Source organism: Phasianus colchicus, chromosome 38 (assembly GCF_987193195.1).
Source record: "Phasianus colchicus chromosome 38, bPhaCol1.hap1.1, whole genome shotgun sequence".
NCBI classification, from domain to species: Eukaryota; Metazoa; Chordata; class Aves; order Galliformes; family Phasianidae; genus Phasianus; species Phasianus colchicus.
The window spans coordinates 2,114,631-2,131,359 of record NC_143473.1 but is presented as its reverse complement, the minus strand read 5'-3'; the positions used below and the strand labels follow the sequence as shown (position 1 = coordinate 2,131,359).

At 62.2% G+C, this 16,729-nt stretch overlaps 1 protein-coding gene across 1 annotated transcript in view; it reads left to right on the top strand.

Annotated features, from left to right (window-relative positions):
• RYR1 (ryanodine receptor 1) overlaps nt 1-16,729 on the top strand; it is a 180,050-nt gene that overhangs the window by 136,959 nt on the left and 26,362 nt on the right. The window contains exons 67-79 of the mRNA XM_090129818.1: nt 736-976; nt 3,458-3,545; nt 3,660-3,752; nt 6,477-6,491; nt 8,486-8,656; nt 8,753-8,812; nt 9,862-9,999; nt 12,460-12,572; nt 12,662-12,758; nt 15,024-15,130; nt 15,232-15,283; nt 15,407-15,484; nt 15,567-15,666. Of these exons, the coding sequence (XP_089985944.1) occupies nt 736-976; nt 3,458-3,545; nt 3,660-3,752; nt 6,477-6,491; nt 8,486-8,656; nt 8,753-8,812; nt 9,862-9,999; nt 12,460-12,572; nt 12,662-12,758; nt 15,024-15,130; nt 15,232-15,283; nt 15,407-15,484; nt 15,567-15,666 (1,353 nt within the window). The remainder of the gene's footprint in view (nt 1-735; nt 977-3,457; nt 3,546-3,659; nt 3,753-6,476; nt 6,492-8,485; nt 8,657-8,752; nt 8,813-9,861; nt 10,000-12,459; nt 12,573-12,661; nt 12,759-15,023; nt 15,131-15,231; nt 15,284-15,406; nt 15,485-15,566; nt 15,667-16,729) is intronic.

The following is a 16,729-nucleotide window of genomic DNA, read 5'->3' as shown; positions in this document are numbered from 1 at the left end:
GTCCTGTTGTATTCTGGTGGTTTCAGGTGGATCCTGGTTGGGTCCTGATGGGTTCAGGTGGGTTCAGATGGATCCTGGTTGGGTCCTGGTGGTTCCTGGTGTGTCCTGGTTGGGTCCTGGTGGGTTCTGATGGGTCCTGGTGGGTTCAGGTGGGTTCAGGTGGGTCCAGATGGATCCTGGTTGGGTCCTGGTGGGTTCAGGTGGGTCCTGGTTGGGTCCTGGTTGGGTTCTGGTGGGTCCTGGTGGATTCTGGTTGTGTTCTGGTGGGTCCTGATGGGTTCAGGTGGGTTCAGGTGGATCCTGGTGGGTCCTGGTGGGTTCAGGTGGGTCCTGGTTGGGTCCTGATGGGTCCTGATGGGTTCAGGTGGGTCCAGATGGATCCTGGTTGGGTCCTGGTGGTTCCTGGTGTGTCCTGGTTGGGTCCTGGTGGGTTCAGGTGGGTCCTGGTTGGGTCCTGGTTGGGTTCTGGTGGGTCCTGGTGGATTCTGGTTGGGTTCTGATGGGTCCTGATGGGTTCAGGTGGGTTCAGGTGGGTCCAGATGGATCCTGGTTGGGTCCTGGTGTGTTCAGGTGGATCCCGGTTGGGTCCTGATGGGTTCAGGTGGGTTCAGGTGGATCCAGATGGATCCTGGTTGGGTCCTGGTGTGTTCAGGTGGATCCCGGTTGGGTCCTGGTTGGGTTCTGCTGGCCCCAGGTCGGTTCTGGTGGCCCCACGCCGCGTCCCCGTCCCCGCAGTGTTCGCTCAGCCCATCGTCAGCAAGGCGAAGCCGGAGCTGCTGCGCACCCACTTCATCCCCACGATGGAGAAGCTGAAGAAGCGCGCAGGGAAGGTGGTGTCGGAGGAGGAGCAGCTGCGCATGGAGGCGAAGGCGGAGGCCGAGGACGCCGAGCTGCTCATCAGGGATGAGTTCTCCGTGCTCTGCCGCGACCTCTACGCCCTGTACCCGCTGCTCATCCGCTACGTCGACAACAGCCGGTGAGGGGTGGGGCCGTGGGGGCATCACTGGGGCCGTGGGGACATCGTTGGGGCTGGTGGTAGCCATGGGGGCATCGTTGGGGCCATGGGGGCATCACTGGGGCCATGGGGGCATCATTGGGGCCATGGGGACATCGTTGGGTCTGGTGGTAGCCATGGGGACATCACTGGGGCCATGGGGACATCATTGGGGCTGTGGGGACATCATTGGGGCTGGTGGTAGCCATGGGGACATCACTGGGGCCATGGGGACATCGTTGGGGCTGGTGGTAGCCATGGGGACATCGTTGGGGCTGGTGGTAGCCATGGGGGCATCGTTGGGGCCATGGGGGCATCATTGGGGCCGTGGGGACATCATTGGGGCCATGGGGACATCATTGGGGCCATGGGGACATCGTTGGGCTGGTGGTAGCGATGGGGACATCGTTTCGGCCATGGGGGCATCATTGGGGCCATGGGGACATCATTGGGGCCATGGGGACATCGTTGGGGCCATGGGTCATCATTGGGGCCATGGGACGTCATTGGGGCTGGTGGTAGCCATGGGGACGTCACTGGAGCCATGGGGTCATCATTGGGACCATGGGGACATCATTGGGGCTGGTGGTGGCCATGGGGGCATCACTGGGGTCATGGGGACATCATTGGGACCATGGGGACATCATTAGGGCTGGTGGTGGCCATGGGGGCATCACTGGGGCCATGGGGACATCATTGGGACCATGGGGACATCATTAGGGCTGGTGGTGGCCATGGGGGCATCACTGGGGCCATAGGGACATCATTGGGACCATGGGGACATCATTAGGGCTCGTGGTGGCCATGGGGGCATCACTGGGGTCATGGAGACAACACTGGGGCCATGGGACATCATTAGGGCTGGTGGTGGCCATGGGGACATCACTGGGGCCATGGGACATCATTGGGACCATGGGGACATCATTGGGGCTGGTGGTAGCCATGGGGACATCATTGGGGCCATGGGGACATCATTGGGGCCATGGGGACATCATTGGGGCTGTGGGGACATCATTGGGGCTGGTGGTAGCCATGGGGGCATCACTGGGGCCATGGGGACATCATTGGGGCTGTGGGGACATCATTGGGGCTGGTGGTAGCCATGGGGACATCACTGGGGCCATGGGGACATCATTGGGGCTGGTGGTAGCCATGGGGGCATCGTTGGGGCCATGGGACATCATTGGGACCATGGGGACATCGTTGGGCTGGTGGTGGCCATAACTGGGGCTGATGGTGGCCTTGGGGACATCGTTGGGCTGGTGGTGGCCATAACTGGGGCTGATGGTGGCCATGGGGACATCACTGGGGCAGGTGGTGGCCTTAACTGGGGCTGATGGTGGCCTTGGGGACATCGTTGGGCTGGTGGTGGCCATAATTGGGGCTGATGGTGGCCTTGGGGACATCGTTGGGCTGGTGGTGGCCATGGGGACATTGTTGGGCTGGTGGTGGCCATTGGGACATCACTGGGGCTGGTGGTGGCCATGGGGACATCACTGGGGCTGGTGGTGGCCATCGGGACATCACTGGGGCCATGGGGACATCGTTGGGCTGATGGTGGCCATAATTGGGGCTGATGATGGCCTTGGGGACATCGTTGGGCTGGTGGTGGCCATAACTGGGGCTGATGGTGGCCTTGGGGACATTGTTGGGCAGGTGGTGGCCATAATTGGGGCGTGTGGTGGCCATGGGGACATCGTTGGGCAGGTGGTGGCCATCGGGACATCACTGGGGCTGGTGGTGGCCATGGGGACATCGTTGGGCTGATGGTGGCCATAATTGGGGCTGATGATGGCCTTGGGGACATTGTTGGGCTGGTGGTGGCCATGGGGACATCACTGGGGCCATGGGGACATCGTTGGGCTGGTGGTGGCCATAACTGGGGCTGATGGTGGCCTTGGGGACATCATTGGGCTGGTGGTGGCCATAATTGGGGCTGATGATGGCCTTGGGGACATCGTTGGGCTGGTGGTGGCCATGGGTCATCACTGGGCCATGGGGACATCGTTGGGCTGGTGGTGGCCATGGGGACATCACTGGGGCCATGGGGACATCGTTGGGCTGGTGGTGGCCATAACTGGGGCTGATGGTGGCCTTGGGGACATCATTGGGCTGGTGGTGGCCATAATTGGGGCTGATGATGGCCTTGGGGACATCGTTGGGCTGGTGGTGGCCATGGGTCATCACTGGGGCCATGGGGACATCGTTGGGCTGGTGGTGGCCATAACTGGGGCTGATGGTGGCCTTGGGGACATCACTGGGACCAAGGGACATCATTGGGGCCATGGGGACATCGTTGGGCTGATGGTGGCCTTGGGGACATCACTGGGGCCATGGGGACATCGTTGGGCTGGTGGTGGCCATGGGGACGTCGTTGGGCTGCTGGTGGCCATAATTGGGACTGATGGTGGCCATGGGGACATCGTTGGGCTGATGGTGGCCTTGGGGACATCGCTGGGACAGGGCCAAGTGGCTGACGGAGCCCAACGCGGACGCGGAGGAGCTGTTCCGCATGGTGGGAGAGGTCTTCATCTACTGGTCCAAATCCCACGTGAGTTGGGGGGCGTGGGGACACCGGGGGGGGGACGTGGGGACAGGGAGGGATGCGGGGACGATGGGGACGATGGGGACAATGGGGTCACTGCTCCCCGTCCCCCCGACGCAGAACTTTAAACGCGAGGAGCAGAACTTCGTGGTGCAGAATGAGATCAACAACATGTCCTTCCTGACGGCCGACAGCAAGAGCAAGATGGCCAAGGTGGGTCCCCACCCCAAACCCGCCTGCAGTGCCCGTGACACCCCAAAACCACCCCAAAACCACCCCAAACCCCACCTGGTGTCCCCAAACCCCCTAAAACCACCCCTAACCACCCCAAAACCCCTCAAAACCACCCCTAACCACCCCAATCCCCTCTTGGTGTCTCCAATCCCCCTCAAAACCACCCCAAAAGCACCCCAAACCCCACCTGGTGTCCCCAAACCCCCTAAAAACACCCCTAACCACCCCAATCCCCTCTTGGTGTCTCCAAACCCCCTCAAAACCACCCCAAAATCCTCTTGGTGTCCCCAAACCCCGTCAAAGTCACCCAAAACCACCCCAAACCCCTCTTGGTGTCTCCAAACCCCCTCAAAACCACCCCAAAACCACCCCAAACCCCTCTTGGTGTCCCCAAACCCCCTCAAAACCACCCCAATCCCCACCTGGTGTCCTCAAACCCCTTCAAAACCCCCCCAAACCCACCCCAAACCCCTCTTGATGTCTCCAAACCCCCTCAGAACCACCCCAAACCCCTCTTGGTGTCCCCAGATCCCCTCAAAACCACCCCAAAACCACCCCAAACCCCTCTTGGTGTCCCCAAACCCCCTCAAAACCACCCCAATCCCCACCTGGTGTCCTCAAACCCCTTCAAAACCCCCCCAAACCCACCCCAAACCCCTCTTGATGTCTCCAAACCCCCTCAGAACCACCCCAAACCCCTCTTGGTGTCCCCAGATCCCCTCAAAACCACCCCAAAACCACCCCAAACCCCTCTTGGTGTCTCCAAACCCCCTCAAAACCCCCCCAAAATCCTCTTGGTGTCCCCAAACCCCCTCAAAACCACCCCAAAACCACCCCAAACCCCTTCAAAACCACCCCTAACCACCCCAAACCCCTCTTGGTGTCTCCAATCCCCCTCAAAACCACCCCAAACCACCCCAAAACCACCCCAAACCCCACTTGGTGTCCTCAAACCCCCTCAAAACCACCCCAAACCCCTCTTGATGTCTCCAAACCCCCTCAGAACCACCCCAAACCCAACCCAAACCCCTTCAAAACCACCCCTAACCACCCCAAACCCCCCTCAGAACCACCCCAAACCCAACCCAACCCCCTTTAAACCACCCCAAAACCACCCCAATCCCCTCTTGGTGTCTCCAATCCCCCTCAAAACCACCCCAAAACCACCCCAAACCCCTCTTGGTGTTCCAAAATCCCCTCAAAACCACACCAAAACCACCCCAAACCCCTCCAAACCACCCCTAACCACCCCAATCCCCTCTTGGTGTCCCCAAACCCCCTAAAACCACCCCAAAACCACCCCAAACCCCTTCAAAACCACCCCTAACCACCCCAATCCCCTCTTGGTGTCTCCAATCCCCCTCAAAACCACCCCAAAACCACCCCAAACCCCTCTTGGTGTTCCAAAATCCCCTCAAAACCACCCCAAAACCACCCCAAACCCCTTCAAAACCACCCCTAACCACCCCAATCCCCTCTTGGTGTCTCCAATCCCCCTCAAAACCACCCCAGAACCACCCCAAACCACCCCAAAACCACCCCAAACCCCACTTGGTGTCTCCAAACCCCCTCAAAACCACCCCAAAATCCTCTTGGTGTCCCCAGATCACCTCAAAACCACCCCAAAACCACCCCAAACCCCACTTGGTGTCTCCAATCCCCCTCAGAACCACCCCTAACCACCCCAATCCCCTGTTGGTGTCTCCAAACCCCCTCAAAACCACCCCAAAACCACCCCAAACCCCACCTGGTGTCCCCAAACCCCCTAAAACCACCCCTAACCACCCCAATCTCCTCTTGGTGTCTCCAAATCCCCTCAAAACCACCCCAAAACCACCCCAAACCCCTTCAAAACCACCCCTAACCACCCCAATCCCCTCTTGGTGTTTCCAAATCCCTTCAATACCACCCCAAAACCACCCCAAACCACCCCAAACCCCACTTGGTGTCTCCAAACCCCCTCAAAACCACCCCAAAATCCTCTTGGTGTCCCCAAACCCCCTCAAAGTCACCCCAAACCACCCCAAACCCCACTTGGTGTCCCCAGATCCCCTCAATACCACCCCAAAACCACCCCAAACCCCACTTGGTGTCCTCAAACCCCCTCAAAACCACCCCAAAACCACCCCAAACCCCTCTTGGTGTCCCAAAATCCCCTCAAAACCACACCAAAACCACCCCAAACCCCACTTCGTGTCCTCAAACCCCCTCAAAACCACCCCAAACCCCTCTTGATGTCTCCAAACCCCCCTCAGAACCACCCCAAACCCAACCCAAACCCCTTCAAAACCACCCCAAACCCCCCTCAGAACCACCCCAAACTCAACCCAACCCCCTTTAAATCCCACCCCCAAAACCCACCTGGTGTCCCCAAATCCCACCCCCAAAACCCCACGGTGCCCCTAAACCACCCAAAAACCCATTTGGTTTCCCCAAAACCCCAAACTCACCCGGTATCCCCAAATCCCACCCCCAACCCACCCCAAATCCCACCTGGTTCCCCCAAACCCACCCCATATCCCAGGCACCTTAATCCTCCCCTCCCACCCCACCCCCTCCCACCCCTCTGTGCCCCTCGACCCACCCCATCCCGCTGTCCCCACCGTGTCCCCAACGTCCCCACGGTGTCCCCGTGTCCTCCTTGACCCCATAACCTAACACTGTCTCTTCTCTCCTGCCCTTCGCTGTGGGTTCTGTCACCAGTCCGGAGACGGCCAGGTTAGCGGGGTCACACTATGGGGCAAACAACTCGTTGGGACCCCCAGGGACCCCCTATGGGGTCCTTATCCTATGGGGTCACCGCAGCCCAGGACATTTGGGGACCCCACAGCTGCGTGGCACCGGGCTCACGGCCCTGCTGTCCCCATGGCTTTGGGATCGTGGTCCTGCTGTCCTCCGTTGTGGGGTTCCTCCCCCCTCATGTCCCCATTGCTGTCACCCTATGGCTGTAGGACGGGGGTCTTGGCCCTGAGGTTTCCCCATGGTGTGGCACCAGCGTCCCCAGTGTCCCCATAGCACAAAGTTTCTGGTCTTGATGTCCCCAAATCCCCGATGGCCCCATGGCACGAGGTTGTTGGCCACCGTGTCCCCATGGGATGAAATTCCTGGCCACGGTGTCCCCATGGCCACAATGTCCCCATGGCCATGACATTCCCATGGCCGTGATGTCCCCATGGCTGTGATGTCCCCAGTGTCCCCACGGCTCGAGGTGGTTGGCCATGATGTCCCCATGGGATGCAGTTCCTGGCCATGACAATCCCGTGGCCACCATGTCCCCATGGCCACGATGTTCCCATAGCCACCATGTCCCCATGGCGTGGGTCTCTTGGCCTCGATGTCCCCGTGACCACGATGTCCCCGTGGCCATGATGTCCCCATGGCCACGATGTCCCCATGGTGTGGGTCTCTTGGCCTCGATGTCCCCGTGACCACGATGTCCCCGTGGCCATGATGTCCCCATGGCCACGATGTCCCCATGGTGTGGGTCTCCTGGCCACGATGTCCCCATGGCCACGATGTCCCCATGACCTCGACGTCCCCATGGCCACAACATTCCCATAGCCACAATGTCTCCATGGCCATGACATCCCCATGGCTTCGATGTCCCCATGGCCACGATGTCTCCATGACTACAACATTCCCATGGCCTCAATGTCCCCATGGCCACGATGTCCCCATGGCCACGATGTCTCCATGACTACAACATTCCCATGGCCTCAATGTCCCCATGGCCTCGATGTCCCCATGGCCTCGACATCCCCATGGCCACGATGTCCCCACAGCATGGGTCCCCATGGCCTCGACGTCCCCATGGCCACGATGACCCCATGGCCACGATGTCCCCATGGCCTCGACATCCCCATGACCACGACGTCCCCATGACCTCGATGTCCCCATGGCCTCGACGTCCCCATGACCACGACGTCCCCATGACTACAACATCCCCATGACCTTGATGTCCCCATGGCCACAATGTCCCCGTGGCCACGACATCCCCACAGTTTGGGTCCCAATGGCCACAGTGTCCCAATGACCACGACGTCCCCATGGCCACGACGTCCCCACGGTTTGGGTCCCCATGGCCACGATGTCCCCATGACCACGACGTCCCCATGGCCACGACATCCCCATGGTTTGGGTCCCCATGGCCTCGATGTCCTCATGGCCACAACATCCCCATGGCCACGATGTCCCCACAGCATGGGTCCCCATGGCCTCGATGTCCCCATGGCCACGACGTCCCCATGACCACAACATCCCCATGGCCTCGATGTCCCCATGGCCACGATGTCCCCATGACTACAACATCCCCATGGCCACAGTGTCCCCATGACCACGACATCCCCATGGCCACGACATCCCCACGGTTTGGGTCCCCATGGCCTCAACGTCCCCATAACCACGACGTCCCCATGGCCACAACGTCCCCATAGCCACAACATTCCCATGGCCACGATGACCCCATGGCCACGATGTCCCCATGGCCACGACATTCCCATGGCCTCGATGTCCCCATGGCCATGACGTCCCCACGGTTTGGGTCCCCATGGCCTCGATGTCCCCATGGCCACAACATCCCCATGGCCACAATGTCTCCATGACCACAACATCCCCATGGCCACGACGTCCCCACGGTTTGGGTCTCCTGGCCGTCCCCCCCCCCCCCCGTGTCCCCCCTCCCGGTGTCTCTGATGTCCCCCCGCTGTCCCCAGGGCGGTGGCTCAGAGCAGGAGCGCACCAAGAAGAAGCGGCGCGGCGATCGTTACTCCATCCACACCTCCCTGATCGTGGCCACCCTGAAAAAGATGCTGCCCATCGGCCTCAACATGTGCTCACCCACCGACCAGGAGCTGATCAGCCTGGCCAAAAGTCGCTACGCTTTGGTGGGGACGCGTTGGGGACACGTTGGGGACGCGTTGTTGGGGACGTCCCCCAGGTGGGGCAGTCGCTGACGTGGCCGCGTCTCTTCCCCAATGCAGAAGGACACGGATGAAGAGGTGAGGGAGTGCCTGAACAACAACCTGCACCTGCAGGGCAAGGTGAGTGGGGTGTCCCCAAATGTGTCCCCAAAGTGTCCCCAGGGTGTCCCCAAAGGTGTCACCAAAGTGTCTCCAGGGTGTCTCCAAAGGTGTCTCCAAAGGTGTCCCCAGGGTGTCTCCAAAGGTGTCACCAAAGTGTCTCCAGGGTGTCTCCAAAGGTGTCCCCCAAAGGTGTCTCCAAAGTGTCCCCAAAGTGACCCCAAAGGTGTCCCAAAGTGTCAACCAAAGTGTCCCCAGGGTGTCCCCCAAAGGTGTCCCCCAAAGGTGTCCCCAAAGGTGTCCCAAAGTGTCCCCAGGGTGTCTCCAAAGGTGTCTCCAAAGGTGTCCCCAATGTGTCCCCAAAGTGACCCCAATGTGTTCTCAAATTGTCCCCAAAGTGAACCCACTGTGTCCCCAAAGTGTCCCCCAGTGTGTCCCCAAAGTGTCTCCAGAGGTGTCTCCAAAGGTGCCCCCAAAGTGTCCCCAAAGTGTCCCCTAGTGCTTCTCCAAAGGTGTCCCCAAAGTGTCCCCCAGTGTCTCCCCAAAGTGACCCAAAAGTGTCCCCAGGGTGTCCCCAAAGGTGTCCCCAAAGTGTCCCCAGGATGGCCCCCAAAGTGTCTCCAAAGGTGTCTCCAATGTGTCCACAGTGTGTCCCCAAAGGTGTCCCCAAAGTGTCCCCCAAAGTGTCCCTTGTATGTCCCCAAAGTGTCCCCCAATGCATCCTCAAAGTGACCCAAAAGTGTCCCCAAAGGTGTCTTCAAAGGTGTCCCCTAAGTGTCCCCAAAGTGTCCCCAGTATGTCATCAGTATGTCCCCCAAAGTGTCCCCCAAAGGTGTCTCCATAATGTCCCTTGCATGTCCCCAGTATGTCCCCAAAGTGTCCCCACACGTCCCCAAAATGCCCCCACTGCGTCCCCAAAGTGCCCCCATCTCATCCCCTTTCCACCCCCCATTGTATCCCCTGCATTTCCCCCAGTGCCTCCCTGCGCCCCCCCCCACCTCCCTGCTGTCCCCTTTGTCCCCTCGGTGCCACCCCCCCTGACCCCCCCCCCGTGTCCCCTGTGCCCACAGTGTGAGAACTCGTCGTCCATGCGCTGGCAGCTGGCTCTGTATCGCGCCATGGCCGGCAGGGCTGAGGATTCTGACAGCCCTGAGAAAATCGTGAGACGAGTGCAGGAGGTGTCAGCAGTGCTGTATCACCTGGAGCAGGTAGGGGGCAGGGGGGGGTCCTGGGGGGTGATGGGGGGGGTCCTTGGGGGGGTGTATAGGGGGGTTTAGGGGGGGATGGAGGGGTCCTGGGGGGTACTGGAAGGATGTATGGGGGGTTTACAGGGGGCTTTTGGGGGGATTGAGGGGTCTTGGGGGGGATAGACAGGAGATGGAGGGGCTGGGGGGTCTTGGAGGGGCTGGGGGGGTCCTGAGGGGGTCCTTGGGGGGGTGGATAGGGGGGTTTAGGGGGGCATTGAGGGGTCCTGGGGGGGATACATAGGGGGAGGGGGGTCCTGGAGGGGTCTTGGGGGAATGAATGAGGAGTTGAGGGAGGGAATGAGGGTTCCTGGGGGGGGATACACGGGGGATGGAGGGGCTGGGGGGTCTTGGAGGGGCTGGGGGGGTCCTGAGGGGGGTCCTTGGGGGGGTGTATGGGTGGGTTTAGGGGGGGATTGAGGGGTCCTGGGGGGTACTGGAAGGATGTATGGGGGGTTTACGGGGGGCTTTTGGGGGGATTGAGGGGTCTTGGGGGGGATAGACAGGGGATGGAGGGTCTGGGGGATCTTGGAGGGACAGGGGGGGTTCTTGGGGGGGTGTATAGGGGGGTTTAGGGGGGGATTGAGGGGTCCTGGGGGGGATACACAGGAGATGGAGGGGCTGGGGGGTCTTGGAGGGGCAGGGGGGGTCCTGAGGGGGTCCTTGGGGGGGTGTATAGGGGGTTTTAGGGGGGAATTGAGGGGTCCTAGGGGGGGTACATAGGGGATGGAGGGTCTGGGGGATCTTGGGGGGCTGGGGGGGTCCTGAGGGGGTCCTTAGGGGGTGTATAGAGGGGTTTGGGGAGGATTGAGGGGTCCTGGGGGTTCCTGGAAGGATATATATGGAGGGTTTACAGGGGGCTTTTGGGGGGATTGAGGGGTCTTGGGGGGGATAGACAGGGGATGGAGGGGCTGGGGGGTCTTGGGGGGGCTGGGGGAGTTCTTGGGGGGGTGTATAGGGTGGTTTAGGGGGGGATTGAGGGGTCTTGGGGGGGATATGTATGGGGGTGGGGGGGTCTGGGGGGTCTTGGAGGGACAGGAGGGGTCCTGAGGGGGTCCTTGGGGGGGTGGATAGGGGGGTTTAGGGGGGCATTGAGGGGTTCTGGGGGGGATACATAGGGGGAGGGGGGTCCTGGAGGGGTCTTGGGGGAATGAATGAGGAGTTGAGGGAGGGAATGAGGGGTCCTGGGGGGGATACACGGGGGATGGAGGGGCTGGGGGGTCTTGGGGGGGCTGGGGGGGTCCTTGGGGGGGTGTATAGGGGGGTTTAGGGGGAGATTGAGGGGTCCTGGGGGGATACATAGGGGGAGGGGGGTCCTGGAGGGGTCTTGGGGGGATGAATGAGGAGTTGAGGGAGGGAATGAGGGGTCCTGGGGGGGATAGACAGGAGATGGAGGGGCTGGGGGGTCTTGGAGGGGCTGGGGGAGTCCTGAGGGGGTCCTTGGGGGGGTGTATAGGGGGGTTTAGGGGGGGATGGAGGGGTCCTGGGGGGTACTGGAAGGATGTATGGGGGGTTTACGGGGGGCTTTTGGGGGGATTGAGGGGTCTTGGGGGGGATATGTATGGGGGTGGGGGGGTCTGGGGGGTCTTGGAGGGACAGGAGGGGTCCTGAGGGGGTCCTTGGGGGGTGTATAGGGGGGTTTGGGGGGGATGGAGGGGTCCTGGGGGGGATACATAAGGGGAGGGGGTTCCTGGGGGGTCTTGGGGGGATGCATGGGGGCTTTATGGGGGGCTTTTGGGGGGACTGGGGGGTCCTGGGGGGGATACACAGGGGATGGAGGGTCTGGGGGGGATGGGGGGGTCCTGAGGGGGTCCTTAGGGGGGCATATGGGTGGGTCTGGGGGGGGGGATTGAGGGGTCCTGGGGGGGATACATAGGTGGAGGGGGGTTTAGGGGGGATACATGGGGGGTTTATGGGGGGGGACTGGGGGGTCCTGGGGGGGATACATTGGGGATGGAGGGTGTGGGGGGGCTTTGGGGGGCTGGGGGTCCTGGGGGGGAATAGATATTGGGGGTGGTGGGGTCTGGGTGGTCCTGGAGGGGGTGTGGGGGTGATGTGGGGGGGTGTATGGGTGGGTTTAGGGGGGGATTGAGGGGTCTTGGGGGTGGATACATCTGGGGGCTGGGGGGTCCAGAGGGCCTTGGGGAAGTACATAGAGGGGTGGGGGGGTCTGGGGGGGTTTTGGGGAGGGGTCTGGGGGGGTTTTGGGGGGGGCCTGGGGGGGATGTAAGGGGGGTTGTGGGTGGGAATAGGGGTGAATTATTGCTCTGAGGGTGGATTGGGGTTCATGGGGGGGGGGTCTGTGGGGTTTTGGAGTGGAATGGGGGATGTGGGTGGGCGGTCAAGGAGGGGTCAAGGAGGGGGGGGGCGATGCGGGGGTCCCTGGGGGTGGTCTTATGGATGCCCCCCCCCCCCCCCATCCAGACGGAGCATCCCTACAAATCCAAGAAGGCGGTGTGGCACAAACTGCTCTCCAAGCAGCGGCGCCGCGCTGTGGTCGCCTGTTTCCGAATGACTCCCCTCTACAACCTGCCCAGGTGGGGCTGGGGGCAACTGGGACTGGGGGGGTAACTGGGAGCCCACTGGGGGGGGGGGGTAACTGAGAAGCCCACCCCCCCCCCCCCAGGCATCGCGCCTGCAATATGTTCCTGGAGGCTTACAAACTGCTGTGGTTGGTGACGGAGGAGCATCCCTTCGAGGACCGCATGATCGACGACCTGGCGGTGGGTGGGGGGTGGCCCTATAGGGCTGGGGGGGGTGGGGGGGGGGTTGGGGAGAGAGGGGGGGGGTTGGGGAAGGGGGAGGGGGGGGCGGGGGAGGCTGCAAAAGGGGGTTTGAGGGCACACGTGGGGGGCTGGGGGCATAGAAGTGGGTTTGAGGGCACACATGGGGGGCTGGGGGTGCACATTGGGGGCTGGGGGCACAAATGGGGGTCTGGGAGTCTGCACAGGGGGTCTGGAGGCACAGAAGTGGGTATGGGGGCACAAATGGGGGTCTGGAGGTCTGCACGGGGGGTCTGAAGGGACAAAAGTGGGTCTGGAGGCTCAAAAGTGGGTCTGGGGGCACAGAAGTGGGTTTGAGGGCACACATGGGGGGCTGGGGGTGCACATTGGGGGCTGGGGGCACAAATGGGAGTCTGAGGGCACAAACGGGGGTCTGGGAGTCTGCACGGGGGGTCTGGAGGGACAAAAGTGGGGCTGGGGGCACAAACGGGGGTCTGGGGGCACAGAAGTGGGTATGGGGGCACAAATGGGGGTCTGGGGGCACAGAAGTGGGTTTGAGGTCATACATGGGGGTCTGGAGGTGCACATTGGGGGCTGGGGGCACAAACGGGGGTCTGGGGGTCTGCACGGGGGGTCTGGAGGGACAAAAGTGGGTCTGGAGGCTCAAAAGTGGGTCTGGGGGCACAAAAGTGGGTTTGAGGGCACACATGGGGGTCTGGAGGTGCACATTGGGGGCTGGGGGCACAAATGGGGGTCTGGGGGTCTGCACGGGGGGTCTGGAGGGACAAAAGTGGGTCTGGAGGCTCAAAAGTGGGTCTGGGGGCACAAACGGGGCTCTGGGGGTCTGCAAGGGGGGTCTGGAGGCACAGATGGGGGTATGGGGGCACAAAAGTGGGTTTGAGGGCACACATGCGGGTCTGGGGGTGCACATTGGGGGCTGGGGGCACAAATGGGGGTCTGGGGGTACACATTGGAGTCCTGGGGGTGAACATTGGGGGTCTGGAGGCACAAATGGGGGCCTAGGGGCACAGAAGTGGGTTTGAGGGCATCCATGGGGGTCTGGAGGTCTGCACGGGGGTCTGGGGGCACAGATGGGGGTCTGGGGGCACACATGGGGATCTGGAGGTCTGCACCGGGGGTCTGGGGGCACAGAAATGGGTCTGGGGGCACAAACGGGGGTCTGGGGACACAAATGGGGATCTGGAGGTCTGCACCGGGGGTCTGGGGGCACAGAAATGGGTCTGGGGGCACAAACGGGGGGCTGGAGGTGCACATTGGGGGTCTGGGGGCACAAATGGGGGCCTGGGGGCACAAAAGTGGGTTTGAGGGCATACATGGGGGTCTGGGGGTCTGGGGGCACAGATGGGGGTCTGGGGTTACAAAAGTGGGTTTGAGGGCACACATGGGGGTCTGCAAGGGGGGTCTGGTGGCACAAAAGTGGGTCTGGGGGCACATATAGGGGTCTGAGGGCACAAAAGTGGGTCTGGGGGCACAAATGGGGGTCTGGGGGCACGTTGTGGGTTTGGGGGCACAGGTGGCGGTTTGGGGGCACAAATGGGGGTCTGGGGGCACAATTAGGGGTCTGGGGGTGCACATTGGAGTCCTGGGGGTGAACTTTGGGGGTCTGGGGGCACAAATGGGGGCCTGGGGACACAAAAGTGGGTTTGAGGTCATACATGGGGGTCTGGGGTCTGCAAGGGGGGTCTGGTGGCACAAAAGTGGGTCTGGGGGCACATATAGGGGTCTGAGGGCACAAAAGTGGGTCTGGGGGCACAAATGGGGGTCTGGGGGTGAACATTGGAGGTCTGGGGGCACAGATGGGGGTCTGGGGGCACAATTAGGGGTCTGGGGGCACAAATGGGGGTCTGGGGGCACATTGTGGGTCTGGGGGCACAAATGGGGGTCTGGGGGTGAACATTGGAGGTCTGGGGGCACAGATGGGGGTCTGGGGGCACAATTAGGGGTCTGGGGGCACAATTAGGGGTCTGGGGGTGCACATTGGAGTCCTGGGGGTGAACTTTGGGGGTTTGGGGGCACAAAAGTGGGTCTGGGGGCACAAATGGGGGTCTGGGGGCACATTGTGGGTCTGGGGGCACAAATGGGGGTCTGAGGGTGAACATTGGGGTCTGGGGGCACAAAAGTGGGTCTGCAGCTCCTCACTGGGGGTCTGGGGGTTACCCATAGGGATCTGGGGGCACAAAAGTGGGTCTGGGGGGTACAAAAGTGGGTCTGGGGGCCCACATTGACCCACAGACCCCCCCCCAGAAATCGGGGGAGGAGGAGGAGGAGGAGGAAGAGGAGAAGGACAAGAAGCCCGACCCGCTGCATCAGCTCATCCTGCACTTCAGCCGCACGGCGCTGACCGAGAAAAGGTGGGGACCCCCCCCAAAAAATAATAAATAAAGGGGGAGGCGACCCCCTCCCCAAATTGGGGGTCCGCCCCACTGAGCCCCCCCCCCACTTTGCCCCATAGCAAGTTGGAGAAGGATCACCTGTACATGGCGTATGCGGGTATTATGGCCAAGGTGGGTGCAGCACCCCAGAAGTTATGGGGCGGAGGGGTTGGGGGTCTCCGCCACCCCACTGCGGGACCCCCGCCCCATTGTGGGACCCCCACCCCCCCCCACCCATCGTGCCCCTCCCCACAGAGCTGTCACATCGAAGAAGGGGATGAAGAGGAGAAGGAGGAGGAGAAGGAGGAGGAGGATCCGGAGGATTCTTTCGAGGTGGGTGGGGGGGTCTCAAAATGGGGGTGGGGGTCCCTCTGCCCCCCCCAACGCCCCCCCTGACCCCGTTGTGCCCCCTTAGGAGAAGGAGATGGAGAAGCAGAAGCTGCTGTACCAGCAGTCGCGGCTGCACACGAGGGGAGCAGCTGAGATGGTGCTGCAGATGATCAGCGCCTGCAAAGGTGGGGAGGGGTCCCGGGGGGGACGACCCCAAAATGAGGGGACCTGGGGGGCACAAATGGGGGCCGATAGGGGGGGGGGGCTTGGGCTACCCTGAAAAGTGGGGCTGTGGGAGACCTAAGTGGGGGTGTGAGGTAAAGTGGGGGGCTGGGGGCACCCAGAGGGGGGGTTGGGGGCACATGTGAGGGTCTGGGGGCACATGTGGGGGGCTGGGGGCACAAATGGGGGTCTGGGTCCCCAAAAGTGGGTCTGGGGGCACAGAAGTGGGTTTGGGCGGGCACAGAAGTGGGTCTGGGGGCGCACATGGGGGGGTCTGGGGGCACAGATGGGGGTCTGGGGGCACAGAAGTGGGTCTGGGGGCACACATGGGGGGGTCTGGGGGCACACATGGGGGTCTGGGGGCACACATTGGGGGTCTGGGGGCACAGATCGGGGTCTGAGGGCACACATTGGGGGTCTGGGGGGGCACAGATGGGGGTCTGGGGGCACAGAAGTGGGTCTGGGGGTGCACATGGGAGTCTGGGGATACAGAAGTGGGTCTGGGGGCACACAAGTGGGTCTGGGGGCGCACATGGGGGTCTATAGGCACAAAAGTGGGTCTGGGGGCACACAAGTGGGTCTGGGGGCGCACATGGGGGTCTATAGGCACAAAAGTGGGTCTGGGGGCACAGATGGAGGTCTGGGGGCACAAATGGGGGTCTGGGGGCGCACATGGGGGGTCTGGGGGCACACATGGGGGTCTGGGGGCACAGATGGGGGTCTGGGGGCGCACATGGGGGTCTGGGGGCACAGATGGGGGTCTGGGGGCACAGAAATGGGTCTGGGGGCACACAAGTGGGTCTGGGGGCGCACATGGGGGTCTGGGGGCACAGAAGTGGGTCTGGGGGCACAAATGGGGGGGTCTATGGGCACAGATGGGGGTCTGGGGGCACAGAAGTGGGTCTGGGGGCACAGATGGGGGTCTGGGGGTGCCCATGGGGGGTCTGGGGGCACAGAAGTGGGTCTGGGGGCACAGAAGTGGGTCTGGGGGCGCACATGGGGGTCTGGGGGGACAGATGGGGGTCT